At 48.9% G+C, this 15,861-nt stretch overlaps 7 protein-coding genes across 7 annotated transcripts; 6 read left to right on the forward strand and 1 right to left on the reverse strand.

Annotated features, from left to right (window-relative positions):
- Positions 1-304: 304 nt before the first annotated feature.
- On the forward strand, positions 305-1,318 carry P175DRAFT_0480730 (CXXC motif containing zinc binding protein). Its single transcript, XM_040895440.1, has 5 exons — positions 305-355; positions 541-655; positions 766-831; positions 922-1,044; positions 1,123-1,318. Exons 1-5 carry the CDS (start codon positions 321-323, stop codon positions 1,264-1,266), a joined length of 483 nt encoding a protein of 160 aa, XP_040751365.1. The 5' UTR covers positions 305-320; the 3' UTR covers positions 1,267-1,318.
- A 450-nt stretch (positions 1,319-1,768) lies between these two features.
- Positions 1,769-2,335, forward strand: P175DRAFT_0532938 (small nuclear ribonucleoprotein F; the record flags this gene model as incomplete). Its single annotated transcript, XM_040900010.1, has 4 exons — positions 1,769-1,774; positions 1,871-1,908; positions 2,022-2,177; positions 2,269-2,335. 4 exons carry the CDS (start codon positions 1,769-1,771, stop codon positions 2,333-2,335), a joined length of 267 nt encoding a protein of 88 aa, XP_040751366.1.
- Positions 2,336-3,112: 777 nt separating this feature from the next.
- P175DRAFT_0509937 (TPR domain protein) lies at positions 3,113-7,051 on the forward strand (the record flags this gene model as incomplete). Its single annotated transcript, XM_040898471.1, has 7 exons — positions 3,113-3,193; positions 3,215-4,654; positions 5,255-5,519; positions 5,584-5,719; positions 5,804-6,350; positions 6,409-6,905; positions 6,979-7,051. 7 exons carry the CDS (start codon positions 3,113-3,115, stop codon positions 7,049-7,051), a joined length of 3,039 nt encoding a protein of 1,012 aa, XP_040751367.1.
- Positions 7,052-7,921: 870 nt separating this feature from the next.
- Positions 7,922-9,441, forward strand: P175DRAFT_0524265 (uncharacterized protein; the record flags this gene model as incomplete). The annotated part of the gene is made up of 1 exon (XM_040899358.1): positions 7,922-9,441. The coding sequence occupies one exon, from the start codon at positions 7,922-7,924 to the stop codon at positions 9,329-9,331; it is 1,410 nt and encodes a 469-aa protein (XP_040751368.1). The 3' UTR covers positions 9,332-9,441.
- Positions 9,442-10,061: 620 nt separating this feature from the next.
- Positions 10,062-11,197, forward strand: P175DRAFT_0460212 (glycoside hydrolase family 131 protein). The gene is made up of 3 exons (XM_040894717.1): positions 10,062-10,209; positions 10,296-10,603; positions 10,733-11,197. The coding sequence occupies exons 1-3, from the start codon at positions 10,110-10,112 to the stop codon at positions 11,069-11,071; spliced, it is 747 nt and encodes a 248-aa protein (XP_040751369.1). The 5' UTR covers positions 10,062-10,109; the 3' UTR covers positions 11,072-11,197.
- Positions 11,198-11,398: 201 nt separating this feature from the next.
- Positions 11,399-12,709, reverse strand: P175DRAFT_0502124 (SDR family oxidoreductase). The gene has a single exon (XM_040897315.1). It carries the CDS (start codon positions 12,548-12,550, stop codon positions 11,750-11,752), a length of 801 nt encoding a protein of 266 aa, XP_040751370.1. The 5' UTR covers positions 12,551-12,709; the 3' UTR covers positions 11,399-11,749.
- Positions 12,710-13,000: 291 nt separating this feature from the next.
- P175DRAFT_0438461 (putative MFS multidrug transporter) lies at positions 13,001-14,889 on the forward strand (the record flags this gene model as incomplete). The annotated part of the gene is made up of 5 exons (XM_040893914.1): positions 13,001-13,101; positions 13,155-13,271; positions 13,323-13,376; positions 13,445-13,906; positions 13,974-14,889. 5 exons carry the CDS (start codon positions 13,001-13,003, stop codon positions 14,887-14,889), a joined length of 1,650 nt encoding a protein of 549 aa, XP_040751371.1.
- Positions 14,890-15,861: the final 972 nt, after the last annotated feature.

Here is a 15,861-nt window from a genome sequence, read left to right on the forward strand (position 1 = left end):
CATGTAGATACACCATTTGTTTTTTCTACATTTGGAGGATCGATCGATTGTGAACTAGCATTATTGGCGTTTTATGTATGTACCTAGAAATTCAAGAATTCAAAAATGAACAGAACCAACCTGTAGGAATCAATCAAAATTGTGTAGTTCTTTTCGTAGCGACCAGTTCCTTGAGAAAGCTACTCCAAGAATGCCGTGGGTGCGGAATCAAGTCAACCAGCAAAAAACGACATCACCTGCCCCGCTTAGAACAACTTCCGCCTACACCTTACACTTGCAGCATTTACACAAATAAATAACCCATCGCAAGGCCTACGAAAATGCTTTCTCTTATTCTCTCTGCCGAACTTTCAGGGTGAGTCCGCCAGCTCTTAAGTCCATTCCTTTTGCGCCGCCAAAAAGAAAGTCTATACGAGGAACAGCAGCACCCCGCCAACCACACGGGCGCCGTGCGAATTTCCCCCGCACGCTCAACAACATCTAGGAATATGCGTGTGATGATAGTCCTTCGAATTAAAACTAATCTAAGGGTCTGAACAGTGTCACTGGACTATGTCCCCGGGACACAGAGGAGGAGCCCTACTACTATACTTTCAAGGTTCAATGTACCTCGTGCCGCGAGACGCACCCAAACTGGGTGAGCTTCAATCGTTTCGTAAGTTTCCCTTTATATCTTTCCATCGCCATATCCTCTGGTAGTTCAAGAGAGAAAGAGAGAGAGATATATATATATAAATATATTCGTATACTAAGGGTGGAATATAGGAACAGCATGAAATCCCCGGAAGCAGGGGAGAAGCGAATTTTGTGTGGAAATGCAAGCTTTGCCAGGTTGGTTTTTTGAGTCCTACTTGCACACTCTCCTCTCCCCTTTGCTTTGCGGGTGCAGATTGCTAACTATACGGTCAAATGGGAAAAAAGAGAACCCACTCCGCCTCTATTATGACAGGTCCAAAGGCCTACGAGGCTGATGATAAGCGGAAGGGACAGAAGGTGATTGAGATTGAGTGTCGTGGGTTGGAGTTTACCGAGTTCAAGTCTGATGTTTGTCTATCCCGGTCTTGGTTTTGCTAGGGGTATGAAATGAAAGTTGTTGATTTTTATGCTAATGCTGAGATACAGGGAGACTGGGAAGCCAAGGGAACTGAGTCTTCTACGCCATTCACGGGTATTGATCTGTCCGAGGGCGAATGGTACGATTACGACGAGAAGGCTGGTGAGGAAGTTTCCATTAAGGATATTAGCTGGGAAGTGGGAAGAGCGTAAGAAGCTTCGCACCGCTTGTCTTGTTGAGATGGAATCTTCTGCGAACTGGGGGCAGGGTATAGCGATCCCCGTAATAATATTCTGATGTGTCTAAGTATGAAGCTACTGAAATAGAAGGGGGGAAAAAAAGAAAGAGAGAGAATCTTGTCCTGTTTATTCTACTTAACGTAGCTCATCAGTCTGGGGATTTTGTTCTGGATTTTGTTCTGGATTCAAAGGCGGTGATTCTGCACTTGTCCTGATTGGGCCAGAGAGGAACCGCGTCGAGCTGTAGCACATTTTCCCGGCCAGAGATTCAGGTTGAGAACGACCCTTTCAGTAGCAGACAGGATCAGAACGGCAGCTTCCTCTATCGCAGGAGGTGAATCTACCCATTTGAACTGGTAGCTGGGAAGAAAATTTCTTCTGCTGCAATAGGACTTTTTTTGGGAAAGGACTGGCTCCATCCTCCGATTCGCACAGCTTGTGATTTCGATTCCGCAACTCCTCAGAACCTTCCACCATGAGTGTTCGTATCCCTTTTCTTTATCGCAATTTCTCATTTATCTCTGTTATGTGGTTTGATATAGATTCTGGAAGCAATGCTAATCCATGACCGCTACAGCTTCAACCCGTGAACCCTCGGCCGTTTTTGCAGGCTAGGTACGCAGTGCGATTTGTGCCATTCCCCGTCGATCGCTCCGATTCCCTTACAGCCTGACCCTTTTCTGAACGCGCACTAAGTAGTGGTTTCTTTGCTAACTAACGCGCTCTAGGGTCGGTACCGATGTCATTATCCGTCTCAAATGGGGCCAGACAGAGTACAAGGGCAGGCTCGAGAGCATCGATTCGTACATGAACGTGTTGTTGAGGGATACAGAGGAATTCATTGATGGAAAGCCCACAGGATCTCTGGGTCTTGTGCTTATCAGGTGCGTTTAGATGGGTTCTTTTGCAATGCACTTCGATCCTTCACATGTTGCCATTGAAGATATCGGATGACTGACTTGGACGTTGGAATAGGTGTAACAACATTCTCTGGATGGGATCGGCGGAAAATGTTGAAATGACGGATCTGGGATTACGATAAACGCACAGAGAGTTCATCACCCTCCAATGGGACGAGCATCCATATACCAGCTTTTTTTTTTCTTTTTCTTTCTACGTTTCCTTCGCTCGGGTAAAGGCACATTACGGGGAAGATGAAGAGGGCCGGAACACCTTGCGCAAGCGCTACTCAGCGCTACCGTCTATTTTTCTTTGCCTCTTTTCCTGGCGCACGACGTTCATCTTCATGACAGCTTCTTAAATAATACTGATTTGGGGACATGGGAACTCGGGTGGAATCGGGCGTGCTGAAAAGTTTGGACGTGCGTTTTGCCAATAAATAATGACAATTGACAATTTCAGAGGAGAATATATTGTGTGGTCTTTGACATTGCCTCGTCGGGGTTCTGGAAACATGGTGGTGTGTGATCAATGCACTGGGTTTGTGTATTGCGGTGTGTGCGCGTGTGCCTGCTACTATGAAAATTCTAGCCATCTAGACAAATTAGATACTGGGAAGTAAGTCCTATTACCTCTCGGCGTGAGAATTGACTCTTTCGGAATTCCAGTAATTAGTCGGTCTATACTACCTATGATTATCTTGCTTAGAGTACCTGAAGTTGTTTAGTTGTTGTTCCGCTTAAACATGCCAATCATGCTATGGAGTGTAAAGCTTTCAGAACCCCGCCCTCGAATCCAGCATCTTCAAAACATCTACTTTCATCTAATTCCCCCCTCTTCCTTCTAACAACCATCATGATAACGGCCAGCGGTCTCACATCCTAATCGACTGCTTCAAGATAACTTCTACATGAACAAGATGGCCTCTGATACTCAATCAACAGGAGATGTTCCGCCCTATGATGGCGACTATTACAACCTCGGTACTTTCCATCGACCAGTGAGTACCACAAACCCCGAGGCACAGACCTGGTTCGACCGGGGCCTTATCTGGACATACGCATTCAACCATGAAGAAGCTGCCGTTTGTTTTCAAAATGCTATTACGCAAGACCCCCAATGCGCTATGGCTTACTGGGGCTTGGCCTATACATTGGGACCCAACTACAACAAGCCGTGGCCGTTCTTCGAGGACGGTGAATTGGAGACGACGGTACAGCGCACGCACGAAGCTGCCAATAATGCAAAGCAGCACGCACTCAACGCGAAACCGGTCGAGTCAGCGATCATTGATGCTGTTCAGTATCGGTATCCCCAGGGTCAGCCAGTGACGGACTGCTCCGCTTGGAACCAAGGATACGCGGACGCTATGAAATCTGCGTACGAAAGATTTCCGAACGATTTGGATGTGGCCGCATTATATGCAGACTCCATGATGAATCTTACCCCCTGGGGTCTTTGGGATTTGCGAACTGGTCAACCAGCTCGCGGAGCCCGAACTCTCGAGATCAAAGAAGTGCTAGATCGTGCATTAGAATCAGAGGGAGGGCTTACGCACCCGGGTCTACTGCACTTATACATTCATCTCATGGAGATGTCTGGAGCGCCTGAAGAAGCCTTGTCAGTGGCAGACAATCTTCGCGGACTCGTGCCAGATGCTGGACATCTTAACCACATGCCCACCCATTTAGATATTCTGTGTGGTGATTATCGACGCGCGATTGCGTCCAATTCCGACGCGATCAGGTCGGATGAAAAATTTGTTGCCCGTGCCGGACCAGTCAACTTTTATACTCTTTACAGATCGCACGATTACCATTTCCGTATTTATGCAGCTATGTTCGTGGGACAGTCGAAAGTTGCTCTGGACACGGCAGCGGAATTGGAGGCTTCGATTCCAGAGGAGCTGCTTCGTATTGAGTCTCCCCCTATGGCTGACTGGCTGGAAGGGTTTTTATCGACGAGAATCCATGTGCTGATTAGGTTCGGACGGTGGGATGATATCCTGAGCCTTGACCTTCCACACGATCCAGAACTATACTGTGCCACGACGGCCATGATCCATTATGGGAGGGGAGTTGCGTTTGCAGCCACAGGGAAAGTGGAAGAAGCAATTAAGGAACGAGCCTCATTCCAGGACGCGCGGGAAAAAGTGCCGGCCAGCAGAATGCTTTTTAATAATACATGCGTAGACATACTCGCCATTGCGAGCGCCATGCTCGACGGAGAGTTGGAATACCGTCGCGGCAATTTTGAAACTGCCTTTGCGCACCTGCGGCGCTCGATTGAACTGGACGACGGACTTCCCTATGATGAACCGTGGGGGTGGATGCAGCCAACGCGACACGCCTATGGTGCTCTTCTTCTCGAGCAGGGACATGTTGAAGAAGCGGCCGCGGTCTATAGCGCTGACTTGGGAATGGACGATACTTTACCGCGTGCATCCCAGCATCTGAATAACGTCTGGTCGTTACATGGTTATTATGAATGCCTTACGAAGCTCGGACGCACAGGCGAGGCTCGGATTTTGAAACAGCAGTTGAAACTTGCGGCGGCAGCGGCCGATATTCCAATTCGAGCTTCTTGTTTCTGTCGCCGTACATAATGATGCCGCCTAGCCTTTGAGTCCCGAGAGATGCCGCGGAGGATGATAGGAAAAGAAAAACGGGAAGGGGGGGGGGGGTTCTATCAGTTTTCTTTACCAAGTTATCGGAATGGAGTTCACGAGTTAAATGAAGAGAAGAAGACTGCATATAAACGGAGTGAAAGGCAGAAAGTGTCTCCGCTAGTTGATTGGCAACGGTTACTTAATTGAAGCTCTTTCGTGGGATATTTTCCTAGTCTTCAATTTGTGAGATCTGTTTTCTTCTCTTACTCCATATGCAGACACGGGCTAGACCGCCTGCTTTCTTTTCCGCTATGTTCCCTTGAGATAACCACATGGTACTATTCGAGGTTTGTCGAACATCCTAATTGGCATTAAATGAACCTCCAAAATTTCTCCACGTTGCTGGGGGTTGTCGCTGGAACGGGGGCCTTTGGGATGACGGATTTCGTCCAGCAATGCAGCGACTTTCTACCACAGAGTTACTTCCCCAATGCTACAGTCTGGGCTGCTGAGTATCTTTCGGCAGGGACCAACCTATCCTTGCCGGATAATGATCCGTCATGTTCCCCGTCATTCCAGGCTGTATCGGTGGATGTATGTCGCGTGTCACTAGCTGTTCCGACATCTGAGGATTCAGGAATATTGATGGAGCTGTGGCTGCCCCGCAACTGGACTGGTCGGCGCTTCCTGGCTACGGGCAATGGGGGAATGGCTGGATGTAAGTTCATTTCCTTTTGGTGGAATTTAGCATATATACCTTTTGGGGTTTGACTGTATGCAAGGCATCGAATATGCGGATATGGATTATGCCGCGTCGCATGGCTTTGCTGTCACCGGGTCTAATAATGGTCACAATGGCAACTCTGGCAAAGCGTTTTACCAACATCCACAGGTTTTGATTGACTTTTCCTGGAGAGCGTAAGTTAACCCTTAACTATTCACTCTTCCCAATTTCGGCGAGACGTGGAGAAAGGAGTGGCGGGTGATCTGACATTGTTTTAGTCTGCACACAAGTGTCGAGATAGGTAAAGCTCTCACTCATGCTTTCTATGGCCAATCTCATAGAAAGTCGTATTACCTTGGATGTTCCCTTGGGGGACTTCAGGGGATGCGTTCAGCCGAAATGTTTCCGCTTTCTTTTGATGGTATTGTCGCGGGGTCGCCTGCTGTTGACTTCAACGACTTGATATCCTGGAGAGCGCACTTTTACCCAATTACCGGGTCTGTAGACTCGTCAAACTTCATTAGTCAGGAGCAGTGGGAGAAAGTGATCCACCCGGAAGTTCTTCTTCAGTGTGATGGTATCGATAGAGTCAGAGACGGGATTATCGAAGATCCAATGCTTTGCCATTTCCAAGCGAGCGCTTTGCTCTGCCACAAGAGGAAAGGCCGTCAATGTTTGACGCCGCAGCAGGTCGAAATCGTGCAAAAGATTTTCAGCCCGTTCGAGGATGACGATGGCGCGATGATTTACCCCCGCATGCAACCAGGAAGCGAAATCGAAGCGTCCAAGGAGTTATATACAGGGGCGCCATATCCGTACTCTGAGGTAGGAGCCCCTCGAGCTAATTTATATCAGCGGTAATCTGATATGCTCAATCACTTAGGACTGGTTCCGATACGTCGTGTACTCTCCCTCATGGGATCCGGCCACTTTTTGTATTCATGACGCAGAAGTCGCCGACGCCTTGAACCCAGCAGGGATCCGAACATGGCCATGCGACCTTTCCGAGTTCCAGAACGCAGGCGGGAAACTAATTGCTTTCCACGGGCAGCAAGACGGCAAGATCACGAGCTTTAACAGCGCGCGACTCTACGACCGTCTTATGCACGGTATGCACAAGTCACCTTTGGAGATGGATAATTTCTTCCGATTCTTTCGTATCTCTGGGATGGGGCATTGCCAGTCTGGTCCGGGAGCGTGGGTATTTGGCCAGCTCGGTGGATCTCCGTCAGTCGGAATTCCGTTTGAAAAAGAGAGAAATATCCTGGCTGCACTGGTAGCGTGGGTGGAAGATGGAAAGCCACCAGATACGATACAGGGAACAAAATTCATAGATGACAATCCTGAGGCCGGAGAAAAGCTTCGGCGCAGTCACTGCAGGTGAGTCCTGGACACCTTGGTCCACTTATTCATTTTCGCCTGCGGGTTTTTTTTTCTGATGATCGTACTGTAGATATCCACTGCGGAACACGTATGTTGGAGGAGATCCATCGTTCCCCGAGAGTTGGGCGTGTTGGTCTGGTTGATCAGCGAGTGCAGATTCCGATGTAGATGAGCTCCAAAAATCCCGAGGGACGCTGACTTGTTATTGATTTCTCTCGCCTGTGGAGGGTGATCCTTCGCATATGTATACTTCCTTGTACCTAGACACATGCCGAAAACCATCCGTTTACAGCCCGCGGAACGAGCGCTATGCAGGTAACGAATATCTTCCAAAATTTGCCCCTCGCCTGCACCCGCTCATTTTCTTGGGCGGGGAAGCCCATGTTGATCTCCTATCGCGTTCCCGACCGAAAAATCTGTGGCGGGAGATCCACCGACGGCGCTGCAGCTAAGATGCACTTTGAATAGCGTTGAAAATGCGCTCGCCTTGCCTTCCTCAAGTGGTTTTGATGGATTCGGGAGATTGATGGATCTTTGAAAATCTCCGTCACCGCGCTTGACGCGGATCCTTTTTGAAGGGGGTTGCCAAACCCTTGTATCATCACTGGTCTATCATCGGTTTCATGCCTATTATTCGGGGTCAATGCACTGAAAATTCCGGGTTGGTCTTGATACTCCTTCCTATCAGAGACCGACAGATTCACTATCATGGAACATTTGGAACCCCGTTCGCTGATCCGATTGGGGAATCGTGGACGGCGTTAGCCAAACTATCCATATATGTTGAAAAATTCCAAAGCTTCCGTTAGTTCCCGTCTAGAGATCTCTATCTAATTGGCTTATTTGATCTTTTGAACTAAGGCGCTGTAGGGCTGTGGATACAGATTTAAAAAAAAGTTGAACGTTAGCCACTGTCTTTAAGTAAATGCCATATTCCCCATATTCTAAAGCTTCCTTCCCTTCTCCCTCTCTTTTATTCAGTTTGTTTAATTCAATGCTCCCAAGTGGTGGTCATGTTGTCCCTTCCCGATGATATCCTTCTCCAGGTTGGGAACTTCGTAGAAGACCATTGGGATAGATACAAGTTGATTTTTGTCTGTCAGCGTTTTCATAGCTTGTACTTACGCGCACTTTATAGATCAGCATCTTTGAAGAGCTGCTCCCAGACCCAGACGTTCCTCAACGCCCTTATTCTTCGACCCGAGCTGGCCCGGGCCGTGCGATGTCTGGATTTCGAGAACTGGCAACCCAAATTACCATCCCATGCTTGTTCGATCAAGGAAAACCTCACGCCAACTAGCGATTGGGTTCGTTCACTGTGCAATTCGGAGGATGAACATGCACAATGGGAGCAGGATCTCCTTAGCGGCGAGGAGGAGGCCTGGATCGCGCTTCTCTTACCTTTGGTCAACAATATTCGACAGCTTCGCCTTGTATACCCAAGAAATAATCGCTACCTGGACCGCACATTACAGAGAGTCGTGGCAGGGGAGAAGCGTTGCTATGAACAACCCGCATTCCACGCCCTACGGGAGGTGCATTTGAGCCACCTGGTGGATGATGAGGACACCAAGGGCAGCTTTGTCCCTGCTCAAATCATGCCTTTCTTTCAACTGCCTTCTGTACGAATATTCTCTGCAGATTCCGTCGTTGAATCCCGCCCTACGCAGGAAGATGGGCAGAGGCATGCACAGGCACCCGAGGTAACGGCTACAGCCTGCTCGTCTATTTCAGAGATTACATTTAACTCGAGCAGCGGAGCCCAAGGAATGGAGACACTGCTTGCTTCCGGCTCACCATTGAAATCATTCAAATACCAACACTCTGACGCCCACGTCCAATCCGAGGGGTACCGGCCGTCCTCATTTCGCCAATCTCTAGCGCGAAGCCGGGCTACCTTGCAGACCCTGTGGCTGGACACCTGCGGCGAACACCTGCCATTCACTATTGCCGGGATAAATGAAACACACGACGAATGGTTCGGACCACTGGTGGATTTCACCGCATTGAAAGAGTTACGCATTCGTCTCCCGAACCTCCTGGATGTGCGATATCAACCCGAGCCCTCGTCGCCGCTGACTGAGATCCTCCCGCGATCGGTTGAATCGATTTACGTGGAAGGGTGCAAAGAGAATTCGCTAGGTATTCTCATCCAGCAGCTCCAACAACTAGTCCTCAGCGAGCACAAACAGAGGCGTTTCCCCGGCTTGCAGAGGCTAGATATTGAGGGATTCTTCCACGACGACGACGACGACGACGACGAAGGTGCCTCCGGACCCGCGGGCTCGGGCGAGAAGCACGAGAAAGTCATCAAGCCCCGTGTATATGCCATGGTGGAGCCTTTGCAACAGGTCTGCAGTGATCTTGGGATTCGCCTCTTCCTGCGCGACCGAGTGTGTTTGCAGACGATGTTTGGTGGGTGAGAAGATGAGATGACATCCCCTGTAGTTCGTTCCAGCGTGTTTTTTTCTTTTCCTCTTTGGCGATTCCGTATGTTTTTTTTTTCACACATTATTAGACCGTGTATCTAGACAGCGATATGTGTGCCCTCTACATAGATAATATCGGGGTCTACCCCGGATTCAGTTCAGATATCCATGATCCATAGAATCTTTTGCATTACGACGCTGAAAATAGTAGCAATTCACCCTCAGAGTTGGCTACTTGCGACTGACATTCCTCTATGCAACCCAGGTAGCAGCACCCCAGGTGTGTGGGCGGCTATCAGGGCCGTTTCAACAGCAGCAGTTGGGACATTTTACTTGCTACTCGCCGGAGTGACACCTGTCGGGTCCAGCGCAATCTCATACGGGGACTGCCTCATCTCTGCAGTGCTAAACGCCGCCCTCCCCTGTTTACAGCCAGCTAGCTGCATGTGCGAAAGTGGCGTCTATCCGCAGAATGCAACCCACCCTTAACCAAGTCACAAAACAACACCAATCCGGTAACCCAGGGCTAAAAGTAAATGAAATTCAAATCAAAGCCGGGCTCTAAATTCCGAGGACAAGACTCCCTCGAGGAAATGGGCCTCTTAACTTGAAACGCGAGCTAAAGAGTATGAAACTCTCTTCCCCTTCCCCTAAAAGATCCGGATATAAAAGGTGAGTAGAGCAAGAGATATCATGTAAAGTGAGAAGCAGAAGCCATTCATTCATTCATTCATTCATTTTCTTATTCCACAGGGCCAAGCGAAGAAAGAAAATGAAGTCCATCCTGTTTTCTCTCCCCCTAGCATCCGCAGGCACGGTGCTCTGGAGCGGTCTCTTCAACGAGACCTTTACGGTGGACGATTTCGACGACTGTATATATTTCCTTTCTCCTCACTTCTCCCACTGACAATCCTGGTATAAAAAAAACAAAAACAAAAGAAACTAACACTGAAAAAAGGGTCTTGGTCCAACCAAATCGAGCCATACCAATGGTACATCCACGGCTCCAACACCACAAGCCACTACCTGGGCCTCTCCCCGGACTTCAAGAACCCCAATTCCACGCTCGAACACGAGACACAGGGCATCCGGATCACCATTGACGACACCTCTTCGTGGAACGGCCAGCCCATGATGCGTTCCGAGCTCATCCCGCAGACCTCGAAGGATCTGGGCTCCGGCAAGCTCTTCTATCATTTCTCGTTGCAGACCCGGGAAGAGAACTTCCCGACGGCAGACCTGGAGCATCAGATTGCGTTTTTCGAGGTACGCCTTTTTTTTTTTTTTTTCATTATCGCCTGTTCGGGGACTTTTACTTGCTCTAAGGCCAAGCCAGTGTGAAAAAAAAAAAAAAAAAAAAAAAGAACACGTCTAATTAGTTAACGAGTATTTTAGAGTCACTTCACCGAACTCAAATACGGTGGCGCTAGCGCTGGCTCTCTTGCTTGGTTTGCAGGCGGAGCGGCCCACTGGTCGACGACCCTGGAGGCCGGAACATGGTATAACTTTGCGTACGCGATTGACTTTGGCGCGCGCACGGTGGGCTTGTATGCGTCTCTGGGGGCGGATGCGCTCCAGGAAGTGGTTGCGCCGGTAAGTGCGTCGACGTCAACGAACTCGGCGGACTGGCATGTTGGAGAGTTGCGGTTGGATAATGGACCGCATGGACCGGCGGAGGATTGGTACTGGTCTGGGGTTTATGTGGAGAGTGGAGCTATTACGACGGAGGTTTAGCATGTGTTTGCTGCTTACTTGTAAGCTGGTATAAGGGGGTGAGTGAGGTAGGTAGGTGGGTAAGAAGATGGGTATTGTATATATGCTCTGCTATACTATATGTATGCACTAGCTTGGCTGGCCGGGTGGTATGTGTACTGTACATAGATAAGAGTGAATGGTGATCTATCATCTTTGGAGCAGATACCTATTGATCAGTCAAAGACAAGAGGGGAAACCAGACCAATCATTTGAGACTGTTCATAGTTCTTACGAGGTCTTGTGTGTTCTCTTCGTGGATTGTACGTATATTGTCTAGAAGGCTAGCGAACTGCAAGATCGTGCCAACGGCGACTTGCTAAGCTGGAGACTTGAAGAATTCCATGGAAAACTCTCTCTCTAAAGGTGGCGAAGAAGTATATTTCAAGTACAATATAGTCAAGTTGGCGTGGTCCGCATATGTGCAGCAGGTGAGCTCCCCGAATACCGGTTACCACTCAAAGAGCACATGGCAATCAATACTTCCAAATACGATCATATCTGGAAACTAATTGATGGCTTGGACTAGAGCGCGGGCCTAGAACGTGTGATGACAAGGTTTGGAAAGAGGGGCTGGATACAAATTCAAAAAGCGAAAGGGTGCATGATTGGATTTATTATTAATGGATAAAGGACCCAGAGTACATCAGTTCCAATGTATTACCGAACACAGTATCCCCCATCAATCCGGATATCAGCGCCGGTCGTGTATGAGCTGGCGTCACTGCACAGATACACGTACGCGCCCTTAAGTTCCTTTGCATCTCCATTGCGTCCCATGGGGATCATAGACAGCCAGAGGTCCTGAATCTTCTGGTCGACAAAATCCGACAGTCCGGTATCGATATATCCAGGCGAGATACTGTTGACTCGGGCAAAGTCCCTCCACTCGTTGGCCAGAGACCTTGCCAAATGAATGCATCCAGCTTTGGCAACGTTGTATGAGGTTTGCTCCTGTGGGAAATTGGCGATGTGACCGGACATACTAGCCGTAATGACGAGACTGCCAGAGCCTCGCTCCTTGAAGTGTGGGCCGATGGCCTTTGCACAGTGGAAGGTCCCCGTCAGATCGGTCTGCACAACCTCCTCCCAATCCTTGACGGAGCCGTCAAGGATTCCACTGTTTGCCGTACGACCCGCGTTGGCAATGAAGGCGTCGATGCGACCAAATTCCGCCAAAACATCCTTGACGACCTTCTCGACACTCTCGTAGTTGCCCACGTCACACTTGTAGGCCTTGGCCTTGACGCCGTAGGTTTCAGCAAGGTCCTTCGCATTTTTCTCACCACCTTGGGGTCGGGTAGCGTAGGTGATAGCGACGTCTGCGCCCATTTCGGCGCAACCCCGCGCGGCTTCGATGCCCATACCGCGGGGACCGGAGGCGCCGGTAATGACCACCACCTTGCCCTTAAGGCTGAAAAGGTCCGCGAGATGGTTGGCCGTGGGGACTAGTTGAGGCATAGTGGCTTGCTTGGAATAATTATCAAAGAGTATTATCGTGTGTTCTGTTCTTGATCTGGTTGAAACAAAAAAAAGATGATGAGCCGGATACATTCGGCCCTATATAAGACGCGAGTTTGCAGTGACATCAGCATGACCTCACCAGTGAAAGGGTATTGTTAATATGCTTGTAAGCGAGTCCTAAGATCCAGATTCTTTCCAATCAATTACAGAAAAAAAAAAATCAGTCTATTTGGGGGAAAGATGAGGGGAAACCCCAGTGAGGGCGTTCCGGGGGATGTGCTCCGCTTGCGAGCGCTGGTCCATGACGACATGAGATCGGGATATGTCCTTGGATATGGTTGCAAAGCGTTGCCTTAAAAGGTACCTTGCAGCCAGAAGGCTAGACTGACTGGAGCTGATTGAGGTCTGTTGCAATGAATCCGTTGATTACTGGTGAATTTGTCAAGCATGACTCAAGATGAGAATCCTCTTAGCGATAAGCCGCCTGATGTGCTGCGGCGGTCCTCGACTGTCCAGACGAACGACTTTGACGACTCATTTCTAGCAAGGTACGCAACGCACCTTACAATGCGGGAGCTCGAATTGGGCCTGACAGCTGCAGGGTGAGATCGTTTTTCCGACGTGATGACCACATTGGACTTGTCAGTAAACATCGGCTGCGTGACTCTCTCGAGATCGAGGTCCATACGTGGGAGGGAAAGGATGATCCGGATAACCCGTATAGTCTTCTTCCCCGCACATCTGATGGTCCAACACTAATTCTAAGTAGCTTTAATTGGAGTAATCGATACAAATGGACATTGACCATTACAGTTTGCATAATGTGTGTGTGTCCGTCCCCGCGATAGCTTCATTCAGACCCATTCCCGAAGGTTAGCTCATACACCACAGATCCATTCTTACTGGCATTCCCGCAGGTTCTTATGGAGCCGGAAATGAATGGATGGCGCAGCAATTCCATGTTCAGAATGTACCCTTTCCGAATCTTGCCTGGGCTACCGTGTCCTGGAACATGGGGGCTGCCTTCTGGCCGCTCATCTTCGTGCCCTTGACGGAATCCTCCGGCCGCATGCCAGGCTACTTTGTCGCATATTTTATTCTTGTCGTTTCCTTGTTCCCATCGGCTTTCGCTCAGAATTTTGCTACCTTGGTTGTCACTCGGTTTTTCGGTGGTGGCGCGTCCTCTGTTTCCATCAACATCGTGGGAGGCAGTATTAGTGATGTCTGGCAGGGAGACCGGGCGCGGAGTATCCCAATGTCGCTGTTTGGGCTGACCAGCGTGATTGGAATTGCTTTAGGGCCTTTTGTCGGGTCAGCAATCCAGTCGATCCATAAGAAAAGCCCCTGGCGATGGTAAGTAAGCCCGATGTTCTGGCCGACTAGTTAACTATCCACCCTGAATCCGAACTAACCCCAGCAGGATCTTCTACATTCAAATCATTTACAATGCTGCCCTCATCCCCGTCTTTTGGCTCTTACTCCAAGAAACCCGTGCGGACGTCATTCTCAGCAAACGAGCCAAACGCATTCGAAGAGAAACCGGTCGCGCTGTATATGCCATCAACGAGCTGAACCACGAGAGCATCTGGCGACTTCTTCAGGTCTCCTTTGAGCGCCCAACTCGAATGCTCCTCACCGAGCCCGTGGTGGCATTCTTCACCCTTTGGATTAGTTTCGCGTGGGGTATCTTATTCCTATTCTTTTCGAGCGTGGTCCAGACCTTCTCGAGCAATTATGGGATGAACACCCTACAAACCGGCCTGGTCGATTTGGCCATCAGTGTCGGGGCCCTAATCGGTACCCTCGTCAACCCGCTCCAGGATATGATCTACCAGCAATCAGCACGTCGCAACCGCGAGCATCCTGGTCGCCCGATCCCGGAGGCTAGACTATACACCTCCATCCCCGGAAGTATCCTCTTCACGGCCGGCCTATTCTGGTACGGGTGGGCTAGTGTTCCTCCTACGCACTGGATTGTCCCAACCATTGGCATCGCAGTCACCGGTCTTGGGATCTATTCCATCTACATGGCGGTGGTCAACTATCTCACAGACGCGTACGAGAAGTACGCTGCTTCCGCCCTCTCCGCGGCATCGTTGGGGAGAAACACATTCGGTGCCTTCTTGCCTCTGGCTTCGTATCAGCTTTTTGCGAATCTGGGATATGGATGGGCGGGGTCGTTGCTGGGGTTCATCGGACTAGCATTGTCAGTAGTTCCTGTGGTGTTGGTGATCAAGGGACCAGCAATTCGGCGCCGGAGCCCATTTATGCGTGAGGCGACTTTCGCACCCGATGAGACGGACACCAACAATAGCAATGGAGGAAACGGCGATTGAGTGATTTCGGGGAGATGCAGTAAAATTGACACATCTTCTGGCAGGACCCGTATATCTGTTTAAAAAAAAAAAAAAAAGACGAGACGATACAACCGTTTGTTCACATTTATATTTGACTAACAGTTCAAGGGAAGCGTCAACCCCCAAAAAAAACAAACTTATGTCGTTCAATTCATTTGTAGATGGTTATTTGAGAATTGAGAATAATATCATCTCTTCTTTTCGCTTGATGGTCCCAGGGTTCTAATAATATAGTAATATATCGATAATGACGAGAGTATTGCAGAGTCAGCCTTTCTATACGCCTCCAAGCGGAGTGTTTCGAGGATGTGGTGGAGAGATACAAAATGAGGACGAGCATCTTAATGGAAAGAGAACGTCAGTAATTAATTACTTGCTCGATGTATTAATATCATTGGACACTTTATCTCCAATATTTATGGGACGTCTTGCGAAGTCAATAATTCCCGCGGTAAGCCCTAATTATGGACAATTTATACCATATCTCGCTATCTGTCTAGCCCCAAACCCAATTCATATCTTAGATTCCATTACCCCAGAACTAATAGTCATTACTGTGGTAATCAATAGCAGAAGAGGATATTCGCAGTAAACGACTAGGTGTTGGGGGAGATACTGCACTCTGAGGTGATATGTATTCTTGGGATGTCCATGTTAGGTTACGACACAACACGTGACTGGATCCTCAATCACCATCGAAGCATCGTTAGAAGTCATTTCATTAGGATTCTAGCAGATCGAAATAGAAGATCTAGAGCTGTGGTTAGGGTTCTTACTCTATGACTGGCAGTGGAAATATTCCACGTCGTATCGTTGAAGATCACAAGGCAGCCGCTCGCTCAGACATCAGGGGAAAAGGAAAAGAGAAAAAAAAAAAAAAAAAAAAAAATAGCATTAGAGCTCTGGACTTGGCTGTAAAGTACGATGCAGATATTTGAGAGAGAAAATGGC

This window comes from Aspergillus ochraceoroseus, assembly GCF_002846915.1.
Source record: "Aspergillus ochraceoroseus IBT 24754 chromosome Unknown P175scaffold_5, whole genome shotgun sequence".
Taxonomy (NCBI): domain Eukaryota; kingdom Fungi; phylum Ascomycota; class Eurotiomycetes; order Eurotiales; family Aspergillaceae; genus Aspergillus; species Aspergillus ochraceoroseus.

Bases quoted from the DNA above. Each gene is read 5' to 3' on its own strand.
- P175DRAFT_0480730 (XM_040895440.1), top strand. From the start codon at position 321: ATGCTTTCTCTTATTCTCTCTGCCGAACTTTCAGG. The intron at 656-765 runs GTAAGTTTCCCT...GGTGGAATATAG, and splicing joins GGGTGAGCTTCAATCGTTTC to GAACAGCATGAAATCCCCGG. The intron at 1,045-1,122 runs GTTTGTCTATCC...GCTGAGATACAG, and splicing joins TTACCGAGTTCAAGTCTGAT to GGAGACTGGGAAGCCAAGGG.
- P175DRAFT_0460212 (XM_040894717.1), top strand. From the start codon at position 10,110: ATGAAGTCCATCCTGTTTTCTCTCCCCCTAGCATCCGCAGGCACGGTG. The intron at 10,210-10,295 runs GTATATATTTCC...CACTGAAAAAAG, and splicing joins GGTGGACGATTTCGACGACT to GGTCTTGGTCCAACCAAATC. The intron at 10,604-10,732 runs GTACGCCTTTTT...CGAGTATTTTAG, and splicing joins ATCAGATTGCGTTTTTCGAG to AGTCACTTCACCGAACTCAA.
- P175DRAFT_0502124 (XM_040897315.1), bottom strand. From the start codon at position 12,550: ATGCCTCAACTAGTCCCCACGGCCAACCATCTCGCGGACCTTTTCAGC.